The sequence below is a fragment of the Elephas maximus genome, chromosome 12, assembly GCF_024166365.1.
Source record: "Elephas maximus indicus isolate mEleMax1 chromosome 12, mEleMax1 primary haplotype, whole genome shotgun sequence".
Lineage (NCBI taxonomy): Eukaryota > Metazoa > Chordata > Mammalia > Proboscidea > Elephantidae > Elephas > Elephas maximus.
This window is the reverse complement of record NC_064830.1, coordinates 89,140,939-89,162,865: the sequence shown is the minus strand read 5'-3', so window position 1 is coordinate 89,162,865 and position 21,927 is coordinate 89,140,939. Positions and strand designations below refer to the sequence as shown.

The following is a 21,927-nucleotide window of genomic DNA, read 5'->3' as shown; positions in this document are numbered from 1 at the left end:
GGGACAGTGGGGTGGGGGGGAGGGTGGACAGGAGCGGCCTTATAACCCAGCCCCAGTGCAGCTGGCGCACTCACTGCTGACCAGGCTCTGCCGGATCCTTCAGCCTCCTCGCAGGTCGGCCACCGGCTGGAACGGAGCCGGGAGTGGGGTTGGGTTGTGGGGGTCTGGATGGGGGAGGGGAGGCCTGGCCAGGGGGAATGGAAAGCTCGGGAATTTTGTGGGAGTGTCTAAGAGCTCGACTGCTAACCAAAACTCGGCAGTTCGAATCCACCAGCGGCACCTTGGAAACCATACGGGGCTATTCTACTCTGTCCTGTAGCTTCGCTATGAGTCGGAATCTACTGGACGGCCACGGGTTTGGTCTTTGGTTTTATCAACTCGGGGACGGATTTTATTTTGGAGGGAAGTCAGGTCCAAGGAAGATGTTTCACATTCCCGAGTCTTGTTTGGTCCGAGCCACGGCAGGCCAATTTCCGCGTTTCTCAGTGGCTGCGGAGGCTCCGGCTTGTCCGCGCCGGCCGTGGGCGGAGAGCGCGTGCGCGGGCACGGCTGCTCTTCCCGGATGGGACGCAGGAGGCGGGGGCGCTCGCCGGGCCCACACCCGGCACGGCTGCCGCCCCGCCTCCGCCCGCGCCAGCCTCAGCCGCCGGCTCGCGCTCCTTGTGCGTCAACTCTCCGCCCTCTCCTCTGCCTTTCTTAAGCTTGGGCAGGTGACGCGGGAAGGGGGCGGCCCGGGCCCTGCGCTGAGAGCCCGCAGTAGACGCCTGACCTCTCGATTCTGTTACAATGTGACACGCTGCCTAAACGCAGACTGGAAGCTGGTGCTGCCCGGGCCACTGGGCTGGCCTGGGTGGGGAAGCTGAGCCTTCATCTTTCCTGGGTCTTCCACGCGCTTACCCCCACCCTGCCCCCAACTTCCCCGGTGCCAAAAATCGGGCTGAGTCACGGCAGGCCAGAGCGCGCCAGGCTGGGGGAAAAGGGGAGAAGAAGGGGAGGGCCCCGGCGACCCGCAGGATGTGGCCCGAGTCACGTCCGGGGGAGCAGGGGAGGGATCAAGTTCTCGCCCCCCTGCCGCCTCCCAGCCCCGCCTCCGGGCTTTGCTTTTCGGGGCGGCCTCTGACAGAGTTACTACCCTGCAATTGGACGCTGGGGCGCTCCCCTGCCCCCTGTAAAGGAAAAAACCCGGCGGAGGGTGGTGCGGTGCCTTTAAAGGGTCTGGTACCGCCTCCCTGCTGCCCGCCCCCTCGGGAGCTGAATAGGCTGCGTTCTTTTTGGAACGCGCCGCAGAACTCGAGTGCTGGTGACGACCGCTGTGTTCGTTCTCGCAGTCCACCCGCCGCCCTCCGCCGCTGCAGTCCTCAAGTCCACCCCTTTCCTGTGCCAGGTGAGCGCCCCTGGCCACGTGCGAGGGTTAGATCAGGGACAGTGGAGAAGGGTCCAGGGGACAGTGGCGGGGCGGGCGTTGGTTCGGAGACCCCCACATCCCAGTATTTCGCCCTGCCCCATCACACACACACACTCCAGCTCCCAGCCCAGACCCCCGAACTTTCCCCAACTTAAGCTACCTCGGTTTGCTGCGCAATGCAGTGACTCCGCGCGCTGAGTCATGGCGCAGGAGGAAGCAGGATGAGGTGGAGGACCATCGTCCCCCTCTCTTGCACGAATTATGGCACCTTTGTCTCTACAGAGATCCTAAGAGATAGCGAGGGTTGGGGACTACCCTATATGCCACCTCAGGGCTCCCACAAGTGAGAGGTTGTTCCCTTCCTGGGAAAAGGGGCTCCCCTGGTGATGAGGGGAAACCCCTTGACTGAATGTGCTTACCCATGAATACTTTCCTTGTCTTTCCTTACCGGGTGACCTTGATTCTGAGCTTGGAACAGCTGCAGCCATCCGAGTAGACAGGAATATTTTTCAGGGGAAGGGGTGGGGCACTTGCCTCTCCTCCACATTTTTTTCCTGTATGAGCAGTGAGGACGACAGACCTTACCTTTTTCTCCACGTGGGGCCTACAAGCTCTGCTGCCCTTTCCTGGGCCTCTTATTGCCCTTTTGCTTTTTTCTTAATAACTTCTTTCTAATGGGTTTAACCTGGAGGTGGGGCTTGACCTTGGAATGTCCTTGAGGCATGGGAGTCTGGGCTAGCCCTGGGAGTTAAGGTGGATTGGAAGGAACACACCCCTATGGCAGTCAGAAGATCTGGGTTCAAATCTCAGATCTGGCCGTTGTGTTGTGTGGCTTTGAGCACAAAGCCCTTTCCCTTCTCTGGACCCTTTTGGATGAGGGGGTTGGGCTCTCTGCCCTGCATGTGATCTTTTAATTCTAAAATACTTCGGTTCGGTTTTGCTTCTAGGCAAGGTGACCCCATGGCAAGGCGCAAGCCAGAAGGGTCCAGCTTCTACATGACCCATCTGTCATTGGCTCTGGCCTTTTCCATTACCCCAGATGCCAGTGCACAACCCCACCCTCAGCTGGGCAACACCCAGCAACACACAGAGTTAGGAAAGGTACAGGAGGCAGGCCTAGTTTAGGGAAGCCGGGTATAGGGGAGAGCTGGGGACAGGAAATGGCTCAGGGCCTGCCGGGTGTGGGGCAGGGGAGGTAGGGAACATTTGCCCTGACCTCCAGGCAAGGGACACTGCTGTTTGGGAGACCATGGGAAGGCCCAGCTAACTAGTCCTCCCCCACCTGCTTCCTCTACCCAGGAACCTGCCACTACCACCACCATGCCCCATCAATACCCAGCGCTGACCCCGGAGCAGAAGAAGGAGCTATCTGACATCGCTCATCGCATTGTGGCTCCGGGCAAGGGCATCCTGGCTGCAGATGAGTCCACCGGTGCGGGCAGGAGACAAAGCTGGGGAGGAGGACTCAGGGTTGGGGGTGGCAGGCTGATCCCTTATTCCTGTTTGACACTCCCCTCCAGGAAGCATTGCCAAGCGGCTGCAGTCCATTGGTACTGAGAACACCGAGGAGAACCGGCGATTCTACCGCCAGCTGCTGCTGACTGCCGATGACCGCGTGAACCCCTGCATTGGGGGTGTCATCCTTTTCCACGAGACACTCTACCAGAAGGCGGATGATGGGCGTCCCTTCCCCCAAGTTATCAAATCCAAGGGCGGTGTTGTGGGCATCAAGGTGAGGGGGCTGGGCCTCAGGATGTGAGATTTGGGATGGATCTGGGGGAAAGCAATCCAGAGTAATGGGGGTGGGGGGAATGGGCATAGGAGCCTGGTAACTTGGGTGGAGTCTGCCCAGATCTTTGAAGAATGCATAAGAAAAGCTGGAGACAGGTTACCTACTTGGTATTTTTAAGCTTCACAATTCTAAGAGGGAAATATTGTCCCCATTTTACAGTTGAGAAACCAGAGGCTCAGGGAAGTCAAAGTGTTTTGCTCGCAGAGTTAATAAGTAGCAGAGTCTAAGCCTCCTGATACCGAATTCAGTTGACATTCTTCCTCAAATAATATCCCTATGCGTACTGCTTCACAGGATCAGATATTGTAACTGAGTAAAAACATTTGCAAACCATGAACTGCTACTTGAGAGATTAAGGTTGGGGGCAGATTGGGGCTGCAGTGGGGGAAGAGTAGGGTATAGAGGTCATTTCCCCTGTCTCCCCACCCCAACAGGTAGACAAGGGCGTGGTACCCCTGGCAGGAACAAACGGCGAGACCACCACCCAAGGTGAGAACTGTTTAGCTCCCCACGCTACTAACCCAGTCTGCCCAGGTTGGTACCCCTCTCAGGTGCTGAGGGTGAGTGAGAGCCTCATGCTCCCCTCCCCCCACCATTCTCTGACTTTGCTGTCTCCTCTTCAGGGCTGGATGGGCTCTCTGAGCGCTGTGCCCAGTACAAGAAGGACGGAGCTGACTTCGCCAAATGGCGCTGTGTGCTGAAGATTGGAGAACATACCCCCTCAGCCCTCGCCATCATGGAAAATGCCAATGTGCTGGCCCGTTATGCCAGCATCTGCCAGCAGGTAGGCCCGCAGATCCCCAACAGGCCTCCTCCCACCTTATTTAGTTCCATAGGGCCAGCTAGCCTGCCACCCATCTGCCAGGATGCCTACCTCCTTAATGGCAGCTGTTCCTGATACTAGGCACAGATTGGGCCCCAGGCCTGGCCTCGCTGAGGACACCCAGAAGGGCTTTCTGAGGCAGAAGAGCAGAGTAGGGATTGCGAGGGTGGATCTGGAGGAGATGCCTGTCTTCTGCAGTCCGAGATGAGGGCTTTGCCGCCACGAGTCCCTGTGGTCATGGAGATAAGATCTTGGCCAATGGCTGGGGAGCTATAGGTGGGGCTTCCGATAAGGTAACCCTCACAGCTGCCCTGTCCCTCATCGGCAGAATGGCATCGTGCCCATTGTGGAGCCTGAGATCCTCCCTGATGGGGACCATGACCTGAAGCGCTGTCAGTATGTAACTGAGAAGGTAGGTTGCTTTCTTGCCTGGGTAGTGTGGTGGGCTGGACAGCTGGGTGGGGGACCCTGGGTCTGAACCCTGTACCCCACCCCACCCCGCCCCACCCCACCCCACTGTTCTCTAGGTGCTGGCTGCTGTCTACAAGGCTCTGAGTGACCACCATGTATACCTGGAAGGTACCTTGCTGAAGCCCAATATGGTAACTCCAGGCCATGCCTGCACACAGAAGTTTTCTCATGAGGAGATTGCCATGGCAACTGTTACAGCACTGCGTCGCACAGTGCCCCCCGCTGTTACTGGTGAGGCTCGCACTCTTATCTTGCCTACTGGGAGGTGGATGAATTGTACCCATAATCCTCGTGCCTATCTGGCCTGATTTCCCTGGGTCTCTTAATACAGCCCTCCTCCCCCATATCACTTGTTCTGCAGGAGTCACCTTCCTCTCTGGAGGCCAGAGTGAGGAGGAAGCATCCATCAACCTCAATGCCATCAACAAGTGCCCCCTGCTGAAGCCATGGGCCCTGACCTTCTCCTATGGCCGAGCCCTGCAGGCCTCTGCCCTGAAGGCCTGGGGTGGGAAGAAGGAGAACTTGAAGGCTGCCCAGGAGGAGTATGTCAAACGAGCCCTGGTAAGGATGTGGGGCAGGAGGTGGGCAGGGTGCCTGGGTGTATGGGATTCTGAGGAGAACTCGCCTCACTCTGGCTCCTCTTCCCTCTTAGGCCAACAGCCTCGCCTGCCAAGGAAAGTACATCCCAAGTGGTCAGGCTGGGGCTGCAGCCAGTGAGTCCCTCTTCATCTCTAACCATGCCTACTAAGTGGAGGTGTTCTAAGGCTGCCCCCTCAACACTCCAGGCCCCTGTCCCCTCCCATTCTCACTCTTGAGGGGAGGGCCTCATCCGGGGCTCCAGGCCACTCTTTTCCTATCACTCTTGCCGCCCTGGTGACATTGGTGTGTGGTATTGTCTGTGAATGCTAACTCCATCACCCTTTCCAGCCCACTGCCAATAAATAACTATTTAAGGGGGAGTCTGTTGTCCGTGTCTGTTGCGTGGGGCAAGGGAGGGCCGGGTAAGGTGGCAGAGCCTAGAAGAAGAAAGAACCTTTGTTTTCTGTTCTTCCTGGGCAGGAAAAGGGTGAGAGGGTGGAGAAGGACCTTCCTGCTCTGTTTTATATTTACCCAGGGCTTTGAGGAAGGTGGAGAGCTTGTGAAATTTTCTTTGAACCATTGCTAGTGCTCCACCCCTTCTACCAGCAGCATCTGATAGGGCTCACGGTTGGGGGGTGCGTGTGTGCACTGTTTTAAGTCTTAGGAGGCCACAGACGCAGTATCACTTTTAGGCCCACAGCTCATGGGTGCAGAAGGCCCCATGACAAAAACAGCTGCTGATAAAAGTCAACATTTTCTGAGTGCTGTGAGCCAGGCAATGTAATAAGCACTCTGTATGAGTAGGTATTGTCATTCCCAGTTCACGTTTAGGGATATCTTACCCAAGATAGTACTGTTTCTGGTAGAAACAGGATTATTAATTCAAATCGCCTTAAGATACACTATTGAGCTCCTTTGTTTCCCCATCTTAACAGGAAATGGGATTAGAATCAGTTTTTGGGCTGTGGAACCACTTGAGGAATTTAGAATCCTCTCCAACATCCTCAACAGTGCAGATATACACAGATGCACAATTGTGGAGCTCAGGTTTCAGGTTAAGAACTGAGCCTCTGTAGCTGGTGCCATTCATGAAGCCAGTGAGGGTCCTGTGCCATGCCTTGAATTCTTCCTCAATCACTCAGACTGCACTGTAGCAGTAACACCAGCTGCCAAAGATCCTAGCCACAACCGGGGACCAAGTTTTGCTGCCACTCCCCAAGTTCCCTGCAATATTCCTCACCCCCAGCCTTTCCTGGTGAGGACCCTGTCCTGTTTGAGCTCCCCACTCATGAAAAAAATTGACCTCCTCTCTGTAAAGAATACCTGCAATAATCCTCATAGAACTGACTTACCTAGAATCTTCTAGAGGAGTTTAAAAATTTGGGCTCTATCTCTGCACACTGGCATCTGTTACCCACGTCCTCAAACCAAACTCACCCCTAGTGACCCTCCAGACTTTGGCCTCACTGCTGTAGCTAGCCTCAATTCTCTGAGAAGCATCTGAAGTAAAACAAAAATTGAGGATCAGTAGAAGTTGGTAAGGAGGACATTCTAAAAGACTCAGAAGACTAAAAAGGTGGAGATTTTGCTTAAAGACCAATAGCTTTCCCTACCTGCAGCAAAAGAATAGAGAAGCAGAGGACTTCAGATGCAAGTTTCAGGAGTTTGGGATATATAAGTTTTGTAATGATTAACAGTTCGAGAAGGGTAAGTGATAGAAAAAGGAATTAGAATTAAGAACACGGCTTTGCTGGATTCAAGTATCAACCTTGATTCAAATCTCAAATTCTTAACTATGCAACCATGAACAAGTTACCTAATCTAGCTGAGCCAGGGTCCTCTTTTAAAGCAGGCAACAGGAAACAACTGAGGGGTGTCCAGGGGACTGGACCATTTTGGAATCAGAAGTCATGCTGCCTGAGGCATAGGCTTGGTGTGAGAAAGGTAGACTAACTTTGGAGCTCCTCCATGGCAAAGATTTCCCTGGGAAGACAGACTTGGTCTGGGATTCTTTCATCCATTAAACAAATATGTAAGCCTACTACGTGCCAGGCATTGTTCTAAGCACTGGGGATGCAATGATGAACGAAAGTTCCATTCCTCAAGGACTGTAGTGGGGGAGGCTGACTAAAACAGGTCAAAATGTGTAACATGAAGTTACAAGGCCAGCTGCAACTTCAGTTTCCCTAACTGAAACAGCAGGGCACTGTATCAAGGTTTCTAATTTCCCTCTCAGCACCTGCGAGCGAAGCCGGCGATAACTTCCGCCCGCATGTTGCCAACATCCGGTTCCTTCACCTCATTTCTATTCCTGGTTTGAGAGGTGGAGTTAAGGGCGCGGCGGGGAAGTAGGGGGGTGTGTATGACGCCACATCCGGCGCGCGGCGGAACTGGCCTCCCTTTGCTTCCGCGGCGGGGCCGGAAGTAGAAGCGGCGGCGGCGGCGGCCCAAAGCGGAGGGAAGGAGGGAGGCAGGAGCCTGAGAGCCCGAACCGGAGTCGCGGCGGCGGTAATAGTCACAGACCCCTCTAGGCCACCGTTCCTAGCGCGGGACCCGCGGGGTTCGATGGGAGTTAGTGGGGGTGCGGCCAGGGCTGTGGGACGCTGGGGGTCTGGGGGCCGATGTAAGGGGAGGCGGAGGTGGTGGGGGGCGGGCCAGCCTCGGAACCGAGTTGCCCCCCAGCGGCCCGCACTGACACTTCGATCCGCGGGCTCGTCTTCGCCTTTCCCAGGAGACCCCTGTGCGGTAAGGAGGGGGCGGTGGCCCCGACTCTGACCCGCGCCGGGGGTGTGCCATGGCGGAGATCAGCGACCTGGACCGGCAGATTGAGCAGCTCCGGCGCTGCGAGCTCATCAAGGAGAGTGAAGTCAAAGCCCTGTGCGCCAAAGCCAGGTGAGCCCGGTTGCCGTCCAGGGATTCTGGCCTGGGGTAAACGAAGCTGAAAACTTTGGGCCTGCCCCATTCTGGAAGATTCCCAGAGAGGTACAGAATATTCTCCTCGTCCCTCCAGGAGGCACCAGCCTGTTGGGGAAGACGGACCCAGATAAAGTATCAGATAATGTTTTTTTAGTGGCGTAAAAGGGACTTCTAGAAATGGCTTAGGAAGCTCAGAGAAACAACCCATGTATCTGGGGGCACAGAGAAGGCTTCTTCGAGGAGCTGAACTTTGGGACAGGTCTTGAAGAATAAGGAAGGAGGGGTGGCAAAGTCAAAAGTTCGAGGCAGGAAAGCTGAAGGTTCTGTGATTTACAGAATTGTTTTAATTCCACCAACAACCTTTAAAAGAAGGTAATACTGTTCTCATTTTATAGGTGAGAAATTTCATGTTCAGAGTTACGAGCAAGTAAGGGATGGAGGCTGAAGGCAGTTCTCCATGTCCTGTCCCATGATGCAGGAAGGTGTAGTCCAGCTTCAGTGGAGTCATGCTCAGTGTGGGAGCCTAAGAAGTAACAAATAAGCCAACATGAATTAAGTATTGGCTTCAGGGAAGCTCAACTCATTGTTCTATCGGAAGTAGGATGATACCGTACTAAAGAGCACAGGTTTTGGAATCTGATGGCTTTAGGTTTGAATATGAGCTCTGGCACTTACTGGCTGTGTTTGTGGTTGTGTGCTCTTTGAAACTCAATTTCTTCATCTATAAAGTGGGAATAGTACTGAATAAGATAGTTGTGAAGATGCAGTGAACTAGTGCCTGGAATGAGCTGAGCATAGCGCTTTGGTACAACGTAGGTGTTCAGAAATCATTAGGTGTTAATATTATGGTGGAAAAGGGCACCATTGACGTGGACTGAAGTCATCAAGGAAAGCTCCTATGAGACTGTAGGTCTTGAAGGATTAAGAGGATTTGGATAGCTGATGGGAACAGGACTGTGAGGAAGGGCATTCTAAGCAGGATGGGAGTCAAGAGTGCAGGCCCTTAGGTGTGTGGGTAACATGAAGAGACTACCTGCCTCCTGTGAGGAGTTAGTTGACTGACTTCCATCAGGCTGGAGAACTGTGGGAGAAGCTGACCGAATTACTTTACATTTATTGAAAAACCAAACCCATTGCCATCGAGTTGATTCCAACTCGTAGTGACCCTACAGAACAGGGTAGAACTGCCGCATAGGGTTTCCAATGCTGTAATCTTTATGGAAACAGACTGCTATATCTTTCTCCCATGGAGCGGCTGGTGGGTTCAAACCACCAACCTTTTGGTTAGTAGCTAAGTGCTTTACCACTGCTCCACCAGGGCTCCTTTATTGAACAACAGGCCCGCTAATAGCCTGGTCCTGTACTGGCAAGAAACTTAAATCCATTTCCTCCCCACAGCAACCTGAGAGGTTGGAATGACTTGCCCATTTTGCCGAAGAGAAGGCCATGACTCCTGGAAACCAAATGACCTGACTGAGGTCACCCAGCAAGGAAGTGGCAGGGTTCTGGACCTGTGGCTATCAGCCTCTTTGCTTGGCTCTGCTGCGCACAAACAGATCCTTTGCAGCCAGACACGGTCCGCACGGGGATGGTGAACACCCTTTTTAAATGCCTGTCTGTGACTCCTGTGTTTTGCCAGCTCAAGGAAATCCTCTGACCAGACCAGCCCAAAACTGGCATTTTTAGGAACCTTCAACCAGTTGCTGCCCCCCACTGTTTAACCTGGATCAGTGTGGTGATAACTAATACTTGAATAGCATGCTGAAGTTTTCAGAGCAGTGGAGAAGTTGGGCATTCATTCTTTATTGCTCCTTGCAGCCATCCTGTGGAATAGGCAGGGCAGGGTTGAGTACTTATCCTACTTCACAGAAGAAGAAACTAGCTTCAGAGAAGATAATGTTTTGCCTGAGATCTTAGAGCTAGGTGGAGAGTGAGTTGGTTTTGGTTTTGCATCCAGGTTGTCCATGCCCATTGATGGTCAAGAAGAGACATTGAGATTTTGAAGTGGGCTGTGAGAGGCAGCAGGGAGCTATGACTGATGGCTGGGAGGGTCCTGCCCAGTTGGAATGGAAGTGGAGGTAGGAGGTACTAGGCTCAGGCCTGAGTCGGCCACCATCGTCCCGGGTCCAGTCTGAAGGAAGACCAACTCTAGCATTTGGCCATGGCCTTCTGGGCACCCAGCAGGGACCCAGGCTGAGGCAGGTGGTGCTGTGGGCTTCAGCGTGCTCCCAGTGCACATAGATTCCTACCCTGGGAACCACGAAGGTCTGCTGAAATTTCTCCTATTAAAAAATTAACACGTTAAAGGGGCAGAAGCTTTTGAATCGGGCAGTCTTCATTAGGAATCCTAGTTTTGTCACTGCTATATATATATATATATTTTTTTTATAAGCGATGGGATCCTGGTCAAGTCATTTCACCTCTGAGCCTCTCAGGGATTGTGAGGCTCAGATGAGATTCTTCATCTCTAGGGACAGGGCCAGACACATTGGTAGGCACTTAACGAAGGTAGTATTAGTTGTGGAAGTAAAGGGAGCAGGTGCGAGCCACAAGAGGGCTGGTGATGTGCTGCAAGTGAGAGAGCTGGGGTTGGAACCTGGGCCTTGTTCCCAGTGGGGCCCCACTGGCACTGAGGAGGGGTTTTGCAGAGAGTGAGGGCCCTGTATGTGATGTGACTGAGTTTCAGGTTCTGACCTGGGGTCTGGAAGGGCCTGACAGGAATTCTCAGGAAATTGGGCCTCCTGAGTTCCAGTTCAGCCGCTCTTTTGTAACCTTGATTCTGCCACTCTTTTCCTTAAGCCTGGGTTTGTTTTTCTGGTAGGTAAGGATAAAAAACCCCTTCCTAAGTCCATTGGAAAGGTCATGATAAGCAGTTGATGTGGAAGGTGCAGTACAGGTGGGAGAGCCCAGTTGTTATGGTCTCTCTGACCACCGCCAGTGCCACCTTGTTCCCAGAAAACCAGGGCAAACCTCCCTTCCTCTGTCTTGGTTGTATAGAGACCCCTGTGAGATGTGAGTCCTCCCATTCCCTAAGCTCGGAGCTCACGGTCTAGTGTGAGGAGACCTGGCAGCAAGAGTGAGGGCTGGGGAAGTGCTTGGGTCCCTCGTGTCAGGATAGCTTGATAAGAGTTGGACTCTGGAGCCAGGCTGCCCAGGTTCCCATCCCACCTGTACCATCCCAGCCACACCAGTAGCCTCCTGGGCTTCAGTCTCTTTATCTGTGCAATGGGAATCATCATAGTACCTGCCTTTGAGGGTGGTTTTTCAATTGCATGAGGTCATCCATGGAAAACTCTAACACAGTCTCGACGCATGGTATGAGTGCGAGTGTTCAACACTGCTGTTACCAGGGACAAAATTTAGAAACGTGGTACTAAAGTTGGATGTCTGTAACTGACAAAACGATTTTACCTTGTGCTCACTGAAGTAGACTGTACTACAAAACCAAAACCTGCTGCCGTTGAGTCAGTTTCAACTCATAGCCACCCTGTAGGACAAAGTAGAGCTGCCCCATAGGGGGTCCAAGGCTGTAAACCTTTGTGGAACCAGACTGCCACATGTTTCTCTTGAGGAGAGCCTGGTGGGTTCAGACCTTTCGGTCAGCGGCCAAGCATTTTAACTACTGTGCCACCAGGGCTCTTTGACCGTACTACAAGGAGAAATAAAAGAATAAAGTCTTCACCACCTGTAAGCAGTTACTGAAAAAGTATGACTAGCTCATCCCTTGGAAGGTGCATCTGACGGTTGGTCTGCCAGGGCACCGCCCTATGTCTTTGGGCATTCTGGGAGAAGCACCCTGTGAGTGGGGGAGAGTGACTGTAAGATCTCAGCTAAGGGCACAGCCTCAGGTGGGACTCCAGGCTGAGGGTACAGCTTGAGCAGAAGGCTCCGTGTGGAGATGAAGAGACCTGTTTTCTGGGAGTGAATGCTGGATGTGAGAAAGGGAGCCAAGGCTGGGACTTTCCAAGGCAGGGGTTTTGAATGCTGGAATAGAAGCCTGGACCTTGTCCTTCTGGTAGCAGGCAGCCATGTAAGGATGTGCAGTGGGGAGGCCAGGTCACCCTGCCCTGGGGATATTGCAGACCTCACTCCTGTCCCCTAGAGGTTCAAGGACCACCTCATGTCCTCCCCTCCCTTCAAAAAAAGGTCAGGAATTGGGCTGGGCTGGCCTGGCTGAGGTGACCCTGGTCTTCTCCTGTCTCCAGAGAGATCTTAGTGGAGGAGAGCAACGTGCAGAGGGTGGACTCGCCAGTCACAGTGAGTACCCCTGTCCTTCCAGAGGCACGTGGGCATTCCCCTTAGCCTTGCGGCCTCCCTAGGTCCACCTTGCATTCCTGGGGACCCAGAAAGCCCCATCTGTCTTCAGGGGAGCTATATATAAGAAGTAGATGTTATGGGAAGGGTCTTTTATTTGGTGGGGGATACTCTTGACCAGAGCAGAAGGACTTCTAGTTTGGTTAGTAGTTCTACTCTGTTGAGTTTCTCTGGCCTTGTGTTAGTAACTTTATTCTGTGTACCTTGAGGGAAGTGGGAGGAGGAAGGCTTCAGGTCCTCCAAGAGCTGCAAGCCTCGCTGGAGAGAAGTGTCTCTAGCTCTTGCCCACAGAACCATTGGCACTCAGTGTGGGATGGTGGGTGATTTCTAGACCAGGCCAATTTGGGGTGGGAGAGTAGACTTTTGTCCCTGAGAAATAGAGGCTTAGTCAGGTGTCTTAGTTATCTAGTGTTGCTATAAGAAATACCACAAGTGGGTGGCTTTAACATACAGAAATTTGTTTTCTCACAGTTTAGGAGGCTAGAAGTCCAAATTCAGAGCGCCAGCTCTAGGGGAAGGCTTTCTCTTCTCTGGGCTCTAGGGGAAGGTTCTTGGCTTTCTTCACCTTCTGTTTCTCAGTTCCTTGATGATCTTCATGTGGTGTGGTATCTCTCTTCCCCCACCTCTGCCTTCTTAATCTTTGCTTAATCTGTTCTTTTATATCTCAAAAGAGATTGATATAGGACACCCTGCACTAACACTGCCTCGTTAACACAGCAGAGAAAATCCATTCCCAAACAGGATCATAACCACAGGTGTAAAACCAAAGCCGTTGCTGTCAAGTCGATTCCGACTCATAGCAACCCTATGGGACGGAGTAGAGCTGTCCCATAGGGTTTCCAAGGAGCAGTTGTTGGATTTGAACTGCCAGCCTTTTGGTTAGCAGACGAGCTCTTAACCACTGCGCCACCAGGGCTCTGCAACCACGGATATAGGTGTAAGGATTTACAGCACTTATTTGGGTGGACACAATTCAATCTACAATACCAAGTAAGATTCTAAAGCAGTGGGCGCTGTGAAGGGTAACTCCTGAAACAAAGACTTGTGCTATGTGAATTCTGACCCACTTTCCCACTTCCCAGGTATGTGGCGACATCCATGGACAATTCTATGACCTCAAGGAGCTTTTCAGAGTGAGTATGAGGGAAACACTGTGTGAGGTGACCAGCGAGGTGGGGGCGGGGAGGGGATAGTAGAGAAGAACCTTTAATTTGGTGAGTGGAGTGGGGTCAGGAGATCTTTAGCGAGATGGGATGTTTTGTGAAAGAAGGGCCTCAGTGTGACAAAAAAATGGACTCAGAACCAAGTGGAACCCTTTCTCCCCCCAGGTGGGTGGCGACGTCCCTGAGACCAACTACCTCTTCATGGGGGACTTTGTGGACCGTGGTTTCTACAGCGTCGAAACGTTCCTCCTGCTGCTGGCACTTAAGGTGGGAGCCACTGGTTTCTGGACCCCAAGTCTAGGCCGCCTAACTGTGACTAGTTTTCACCTTTCCACCCTCATCTCCCACTCCCACCACTTAACACTAAGCTGTACCATCTAGAACACTGCAGCGTGTCCAACTTAAGAACAGACAGAGGGACGGAATCTGCTTGCATGGGGAGTGATCAAAGAAGGCTTCCTTGACTTAGGGGCATCTGATGGGACCCTTTGAGCGTGAGATTCACAGGGCAGCAATCCTGGGGGAGGGACTAGAAGCCCACATTGTTGAAAGAGTGGTGGCAAGTCATTGAGCATGGCTAGATAACAGTATTGGTGGTAAGAGAGGTAGTAAGGGGCCAGATGGCAGAGGGCCTTGAATGTCTTGCTAAGGGCTTGGGTCTGTATCTGGTGGATGGAAGAGGAGCTGATAGGGTGGGGTCAGGTTTGCATCCCCTGAAGGAGGAGCTGAGGGGGCCTGTGAGGCGGATGCAGCACAGGCAATAGTTGATACATGATTCTGGCCCGGGGCGACAGTGATGGGGAAGGAGTGGGACTGGCAGGTGTGAGGCGAGTTGGTAGAGGGACAGTGGGGTTATGAGAGAGGCACTGAGCCGAGGCTCAGCCCTGGCTTGGTGGCTACCCCCAGGTTCGCTATCCTGACCGCATCACCCTGATCCGGGGCAACCATGAGAGCCGCCAGATCACCCAGGTCTATGGCTTCTATGACGAGTGCCTGCGCAAGTATGGCTCCGTGACCGTGTGGCGCTACTGCACTGAGATCTTTGACTACCTCAGCCTGTCGGCCATCATCGATGGCAAGGTGGGCTGGCCACGGGGCTCTGTAGGGGTTGGGGCATGGCAGAGACCCTAGGGCTCAGTCTCCCTTTGCTTCCTTCTTGCTCTCCCCTGTAGATCTTCTGCGTGCACGGGGGTCTCTCCCCCTCCATCCAGACCCTAGACCAGATCCGGACAATTGACCGGAAGCAAGAGGTGCCTCATGATGGCCCCATGTGTGACCTGCTGTGGTCTGATCCTGAAGGTGAGGGCAGACAGAAGAGACAGGGGTCTCTGCTCTTACTTTGGCAAGAGACTGAGGGGGCCCTTGAAGGGACAGTTGAGCCAGGTGAGTTTGAGACAGAGCAGGACTGGGCTGGTCTTCACTGGCTTCTGTGCTTGCCTTCCTGGCTGGCTGGAACCCTCCAGTGAGGGGCAGGTAGAGCACAGGTAGCTGGGTGCCTTGAGTTCAGTGAGTGGGTTGGGGCATGTATATCATGGCTCCAAAGATTGTTTAAGACAAAATCATTGGCTTCCTGAATGCAGCGGGGCCTCAGAACCTGTCAGCAGCTTTGCAGAGGTCAGTCTCCCAGAATGATAGTCTCTGAGGATCCCTTATTTTGTGGGTTTTCTCACCTATTATGGAGCAGAGCCGGGGAATAAAGCCAGGTCTCCTACCCTTCCTAGTCTGCCCTGTTATGGCACAGAATAACCTGCCTCTTGGTTTGCTCCGACCGTCCTGTTGACACTGGCATTGTTACAATGAGTGCTTCCTTTCACTCTTGTGTACTTGTTTGCCCAGCAAATTATATGTTCACCCTGATTATGAGGTGGTCCCAGCTATTCAGAAATTCTCTTTCAGAGTTTATCTGGTCTGACATTTGCTGTCCTGTCCTTTAAAATCCCTAGAACACATCCAAGCCCCATGCTGTTGCCCCCCAGGCCTTAGATTAACTGAAGGAGGTCAGCAGGCTATTCACCTATGAGGGGCAGTGGGCAACTAGAGAAGCCTTGAGATACCCTCACCCTCACCTCATCCCTACTTTCATTTACCTCAGATACAACAGGCTGGGGCGTGAGCCCCCGTGGGGCTGGCTACCTATTTGGCAGTGACGTAGTTGCCCAGTTCAATGCAGCCAATGACATTGACATGATCTGCCGTGCCCACCAGCTAGTGATGGAAGGTTACAAGTGGCACTTCAATGAGACTGTGCTGACTGTGTGGTCAGCACCCAACTACTGCTACCGGTGAGCTGGCTGGGCCAGGAGGTCAAGGTGGGGGTGGGGGACCTAGGCTGACCCACTCCTTAAACACTGCTGACCTTCCACTTCCAGTTGTGGGAATGTGGCCGCCATCTTGGAGCTGGATGAACATCTCCAGAAAGATTTCATCATTTTCGAGGCCGCTCCCCAGGAGACTCGGGGCATCCCCTCCAAGAAGCCCGTGGCCGACTACTTCCTGTGACTTCTGCGGCCCCCTGTCCCCTCCAGTCCCTCTGGCCCTCGGACCACTGTGACTCTGCTTTCTCCCCCAGACAGAAGCTGGGCGTCGGGGGGGCGTCTCCAGCACTGCCCTCCCCCCACCGAGAGGGTACTGTGAGGGTGAGGACTTTCTCTGGAGAGGTCGGAGCCTCAGCTCCATGCGCCGCCTCTCCTCTTCCCCCACTTTAACCATGAAGTTTCCAATAATTGTTTGTTTTTCTTTTTCTTTTTTTTTTTTGGTTTTTTGTTTTTAGATAAAAATTTTGAGAAAAGAACAAAAAAAATTCTAATAAAAGCAGAAAAAATGGTCTTTGGGTCTGTGTCAGACTTGATTGGGGGTGCGCAGGGATGAACATAAGGCTCTGACTGCCCCAAAGTCCTAATCCTCCAGGAAGGCCAGGCTCAGGCCTCTCAGCTTTCCCAGGAACTCCAGGTCCCCATCCAATAACAGGGATGACAGACCACCAAAGGCTTCCTCAGTGCTAGGTGCAGGGCAGTCTTAATTCTCGAAACAACTAGCGTTAACAAGATTCATTGTTACCCCGTTTTCCTGAAGAGTAAACTGAGGCACAAGGCCAGTGAGTGGATTTATGTGCACAACAAGGTCAAGCAGCTGGAAAGTGCAAGTCTAGATTGGGGCCTGAGTCTCCCCACAAAGCCTTTGCTCACCCAGCCCCACCTAGAGCCAGACACCGTTAGCCCAACATTTCCAGAGCACTGGTGTCTTTCAAGTTTTATTAACAAAAATACTCTGGTCCTGAGAACAAATTGGTGTGGCTTGCACTGGAGCAAGGGGGTAGAACATGCCTGAGCCCAAGGGTGAGGCCCAGGAGGTGGGGGTGCTGGCCTGTGGCCCCATTTGGCCAGGCAGAGCCTCCCGCCATTCACACCAAGGTGAGAGCTGGTAAGGGGAAGCTGGCCCCAGCTGGGCTCCCAGCAACCCTGCTCAGGCTTTGAAGCCAGAGGAGGGTGGGAGTGAAATCAAAGTGTGAAGCGGGGGCAGGCCCAGGCAGCCATTTGGTGTGGGGGATGGGGCCAATGGAAGTGGGGGCTACAGGGCTGGGGGAAGGGGAAGTGGAGGTTTGTGATGGAAGATAGAGGGAAGCAGAGGGGCCAGCACTGGCTCAGTACATTGGTTTGGAGCCCACATCCAGGTAACCCCCAGGCCCCGGGTAGGACAGGGGGAAAGGGCCCCCTTGAAAGAAGTGTGGGGCAAAGGGTGCTGTGGGTGGAGCTACCGGGTACCCTGAGCCCCCTGGCGTGGGCTGCAGCTCTAGGAATGCAGCTGAGTATGGGGCTGGCAGCCCAGAGTCTGGAGCCTCAGGGAAGTTGGGGGTCCTGAAGTGGAAAACGGTATCAGAACGGTGAAGGACCCCTGGCCCAGCACAGCCCAACCCTGTGCCCTTGTCCCACTCACCTGGCTGGAAGGTGACCAGGGGCTCCGTGGAAAGCTGCGGGGTGCAGAAGGTAGGCCTCAGCACTGGGGCCACCACATGGAGGAGCTGGGGCTGAGGCAGCTTCCCGGGGTGCTGGGGCCTGCTCCAGGTCTGACTCACGGACATCCCCACCCAGTGTGGAGTCGCAGGGACCACCAGGTGCATCTGGAGAGACAGAAGGGACAAGTTGGGCAGGAGAGGGTCAGCTCTGCAGGCCTGGCCCCAGCACCATCGGAATTGCGCTCACCTCCACTCCCATAGGACTTTGAGGCTACTGGCTCTGGGCCCCGAAGTTTCCTCTTCACACGGGCATCTCGCTCCCTAGGGAATAATGATGATGATGATGATGATGATGATGGTAGCGGTAGTGGTGGTAATAACAACACTTACCAGGTGCCAAGTACTTTACCCTCCCAGGGACCCTATCAGGTAGGTGCCAGTATACCCATTTTACAGATGAAGAAACTGAAAACCAGAAAATTACATGACTAGAAAGTGGCAGAAAACCCATTGCTTTTGAGTCAATTCTGACTCAAAGCCACCCTATAGGACCGAATAGAACTGCCCATAGAATTTCCAAGGCGCGGCTGGTGGATTCAAACTGCCGTCCTCTTGGTTAGCGGCCTGAACTCTTAACTACTGAGCCACCAGGTCAGAGCTGGGATTTCTTCCCTGGCTTAAAACTTCATCTCTATTCCCATGGAGTTGCATTTAGGATCAATTGAGACTCCTTCCCAAGCTACGAGGCCCTGCCTGGTCTGACCCCAGCTCATCCCACGTTACTCCCCCTGCTCCATCTACACTAGCTGTCTTTCAGCCCCTCTTACTTTGTCATCCAACTCAGGCCTCTCTCTGGAACCTTCTGTCTCCTCTTCGCCTGTTTAACTCATCCTTCTCACCTCAGTTCAAGCATAACTTCCTCAAGGAAGTCCTCCCTGATCTCTGTGGCACCACACATCCTGCCTGATACCCTTTGTCACAGTTACAATTTCACATTTATTAGGACGATCCTTTGAGGAATGTCTTTCTCTCCCAACAGACTAAATGCTCCTTGAGGTCGGGAGCCAGCTGAGGGGGCTGTACTCAGACTAGATGCCAAGATTATTACTAAGATCATTACTGGCAACAATCTGGCTCCCCATCACCACTTTGACATCATCTCTGACTCACCCCCTCACTCTACTCCAGCTACACTACAGGGAAGGGTCCCACCTCAGGGCCTTTGCACATGCTGTTCCCGCTTCGTGGCATGCTTTTCCTCAGACAGCTGCTGGCCCTCCCTTGCTTCATTCTGATCTTTTCTCACATGTCCTCTTCTCAGTGAGATCTTTTCAGGCCTTTTATCTAATACCTCACTCCAGTCCCTTTTATCTTCCTTCCCTACTTTATTTCTTTTCTCTTTAGAACTTATCTTTAATATGTAATATTTACTTCTCTTGTTTACTGTCTGCTCTGCCCACTAAAATATCAGTTCCATGAGGGCAGGAGCCTTGGCTTGTTTTATTTATCCTATCCATGTGTTTCCAGTGCCTAGAATTGTGCGGTGCACAGAGCAGATGCTAAAAAAGTCTTTGTTGTTTTTACTTACCATTGTGCTCTTGGCACCCAGCACAGTGCCCCGGCACGTAGTGGATAGTTAGTAAACATTTGTTGAATGAGTGAGTGAACAACGCCTACCTCTTACAGTTTCTGCCATTCTCCCGGAAACCCTTGGCAAAGGGGTTGGCTGCAATCTTCAGTTGTGTGATCTGGGGGTACACAGCCAGGGTCAAAGCTCCTGCAGCCTGGGTAGGGCGCCACTACCCTCTCAAGCAGGGCCACTCACCCGTGGGTTCTGGTAGGCTGTCACAGAGATGAATGTGGTCTCCGGGAAGCGGAAGGAGGCGACGCCCCCCCAGTGTTGGCTGCAAAGCTGGGCAGCCCGCACCAGGTGTATGCGAGGCTGGTACTTGTGCATGGAGTGCAAAATCAGCTGAGAGGGAAGAAAGGGAGTGACTCCCTGCCCCCGACCCCAGCCTTAGCCCCCCATCCAGCACCACCCCCAGTCCCTATCCTGGGGTCCCAGCCTGGGCCTCACGTGGCCATGGGGGTCCAGCGTGCTATTGGTGAGCTTGACACGATGAAAAGACACAGGCTGCCGCATCCAGTGGGCACCGGTGGCAGGAGAGTCAGGGTGAATGTAAACGCGGTCAGGCAGGCGGGGTTCTGCCTTGCCACTGGGCTCCCAGCGCCGGCCCTGCCAGCGGTAGCGGGCCCCATCCACTGGGACCACATCCAGAAGAAATAGGTAGCGGGTCTCAGGGTCCAGGCCCACGACCGACACTCGGCAAGCAGGGAACATACGCCTGGACAGGGGAGGGGGATAAGAGAGGCCTGGAGCTACCCACTGGCCGGGGGGGACATGGTATCAGCAGAGAGGGTAGAGGGACAGGTTCACCCAGCTCTGTCACAGAAGCATCAAGGGAGGTGGAATTAGAACTGAGAGGGCAAAATCTTAGAGCTGGAAGGTTGTCTGGTCCCATTTTACAGATGGAGAAACGAGACAGGTTAGGTGATCTGACCAGGGTGAAACAGCAAATTAGGAGCAGAGCCAGACCCCTGACTGGCAGCCCCTCAAACACCAATTGCAGAGGCATGGTGACAAACTTTTCTCCCTGACATCTTGCCAGGAGCCTCCTGGCCTCCTCACCTGATCTCCAGCCCCAGAATCTGCAGCTGCTGGACAAATTCTCTTCAAAAAATATACCCTGCCTTCAGCAGGGCAGAGGGTTCGTTACCCCAGTGCCTAAATTCCTGGCCTAGAAAGAAAGCCCAATACAAGTCACATGCTACCATATCCCTGTATCTAGCAGGGCCACTCACCCGTGAGTCTCTAGGGTAGCCCCAGACCATTCCATATACTGACTCCTACCTGAGTCACATACTGACCCCTGACCCTGGCCATACTTCCCTACTGCTGGTCCCTGGCTGGCCCTTGACCCCTGACTCCAGCCAGACTGACCTATAACACAGCCAGACTTCCTGACCATGGCCCAGGCTGACCTATGACCCTTGCCACAGATTGTTCCCCAAACCCAGCTACAAACTCCATAGACTGACTCTTGACCCTTGACATGGAGTGAGCCCTGATCCAGTCACAGAGTAATCCCTAATCCAGGCCACAATCATATTCTAACCTGAGGCAGGGCTCCAACCCTCCTAGGAGCCCCCAAACCAGTGACTCTACCTTTCCCAACAGACCCCCACCAGGAACACACTGGGTCCTCTGACCTTCGCCCAGTTCCCCTCACCTCCCAGCTTTGGTGATGATCATCTCTGTTCCCACGGAGTTGAACTCTTTCCACAGTTCCCGGTTCTCCAGGCTCAGGCTGACCCCAGGGAGTGAGTGGGGGGCCTCAGGGGCTGAAGTGGCCGGCTCAGTGCCCAGGACTGGGGGTAGAGGGGGCAGAGGTGGCGGTGCGGCCAGGGTGCGGGAAGCAGCCTCAATCCCAGAGAGGAAGCAGTCCAGTTTGGGAGTGTCCAGATCTGGAGATGAGGGGAGGATGAGGAACCAGCCGAGGGCCAGAGGGCCGCAGTCTCCCCAGACGCCTACACAGGAGCCAGTCCCAATGCTCACCCGGGTAGCGGTAGCCCTCGGCAAGAGCAGGCGGGAAGCTGGAGTCTGCCCCAGGCTGGGGGGGCCCAAGGCGGTAACTGGTCCCCAGGGAGGGGTACAACTCCCGTGGATGGTACATGGAGTAGTCTAGTCTGGCCTCAGGTCACGCTGCCTTGAGTCCCCCCAGTGTGGAGAGATGCCCCCTTTATAGCTCGCTGCTCAGCCCCTTCCAGACCCAAGATCACAGCCCCTCCCCTCTTTGGGGCCCTGGAGTTGGGTTGGGGTGGAGACCCCTAGGGCCTCGAAGGGGTCCAAGAGGGGGCCGGATACCTGGGTAACCTCCCCTCCTACCCCCTCCCCTTGACGCCTTCATTAGTCCCGACCCCCTGCTCCCTCATTACATAATTAACTCCTCGGCCTGATTGATCCCCGGGGCTCGGACAGGGGACGCAGTTTGGCGCTTCCGGCCAGCTGGTCACCGTTCCCACGGGGGGAGCCCCGGCTAGGGGCGGGGCCTGGACCCTGGGGACGAGCGTGGAGTCCTGGGGCTGGCACTGGCGCCCTAGACTTTCCTGGCAGGTGACACCCCCTTCACTTGAGGACAAGGCTTGGAAGGATGGAGCCCGACTGGGGGGTAAGTGCAGGACCGGAGGGCCGAGGACTGAGCCGATTATTACGCAGGGCACTGGGGACCTCGAGGAGTCCGCAGGTGAGGCGCAAACCCTGGGACTCCTTGGTTCCCATTTTGAAAAACCTCCACCCTCGGCCAGGGCTGGAAACTTGAGAGCTGCGCGCAGCTCCACAGTCTCGCTGACGGCAAAAGGTCCTGTGCTGGGTAACCTCGGAACTACACTTCCCAGCAGGCCCAGCTCCTAAGCGGAGAACAAAGGAAATAGAAGCCTCGCTAGTGCCGCTGG

The 21,927-nt window shown here is 54.0% G+C and overlaps 3 protein-coding genes across 4 annotated transcripts; 2 read left to right on the top strand and 1 right to left on the bottom strand.

Annotated features, from left to right (window-relative positions):
- The first annotated feature begins 25 nt into the window (after positions 1–25).
- Positions 26–5,450, top strand: ALDOA (aldolase, fructose-bisphosphate A). 2 transcript variants are annotated; one of them, XM_049904107.1, is made up of 9 exons: positions 26–114; positions 2,705–2,837; positions 2,926–3,137; positions 3,632–3,686; positions 3,821–3,981; positions 4,349–4,432; positions 4,548–4,722; positions 4,853–5,052; positions 5,144–5,450. In XM_049904107.1, the coding sequence occupies exons 2-9, from the start codon at positions 2,726–2,728 to the stop codon at positions 5,237–5,239; spliced, it is 1,095 nt and encodes a 364-aa protein (XP_049760064.1). In that variant the 5' UTR covers positions 26–114; positions 2,705–2,725; the 3' UTR covers positions 5,240–5,450. The 2 variants fall into 2 exon arrangements, with proteins under 2 accessions (XP_049760064.1, XP_049760063.1); XM_049904106.1 differs by lacking the exon at positions 26–114 and adding an exon at positions 1,162–1,384.
- Positions 5,451–7,469: 2,019 nt separating this feature from the next.
- On the top strand, positions 7,470–16,287 carry PPP4C (protein phosphatase 4 catalytic subunit). The gene is made up of 9 exons (XM_049903759.1): positions 7,470–7,578; positions 7,802–7,962; positions 12,192–12,243; positions 13,383–13,433; positions 13,629–13,730; positions 14,370–14,543; positions 14,636–14,762; positions 15,556–15,745; positions 15,833–16,287. The coding sequence occupies exons 2-9, from the start codon at positions 7,865–7,867 to the stop codon at positions 15,960–15,962; spliced, it is 924 nt and encodes a 307-aa protein (XP_049759716.1). The 5' UTR covers positions 7,470–7,578; positions 7,802–7,864; the 3' UTR covers positions 15,963–16,287.
- On the bottom strand, positions 16,280–21,384 carry TBX6 (T-box transcription factor 6). The gene is made up of 8 exons (XM_049903758.1): positions 21,032–21,384; positions 20,706–20,940; positions 19,493–19,760; positions 19,241–19,387; positions 19,093–19,163; positions 17,663–17,736; positions 17,397–17,580; positions 16,280–17,317 (listed from the first exon to the last, which is right to left on the bottom strand). Exons 1-8 carry the CDS (start codon positions 21,147–21,149, stop codon positions 17,104–17,106), a joined length of 1,311 nt encoding a protein of 436 aa, XP_049759715.1. The 5' UTR covers positions 21,150–21,384; the 3' UTR covers positions 16,280–17,103.
- Positions 21,385–21,927: the final 543 nt, after the last annotated feature.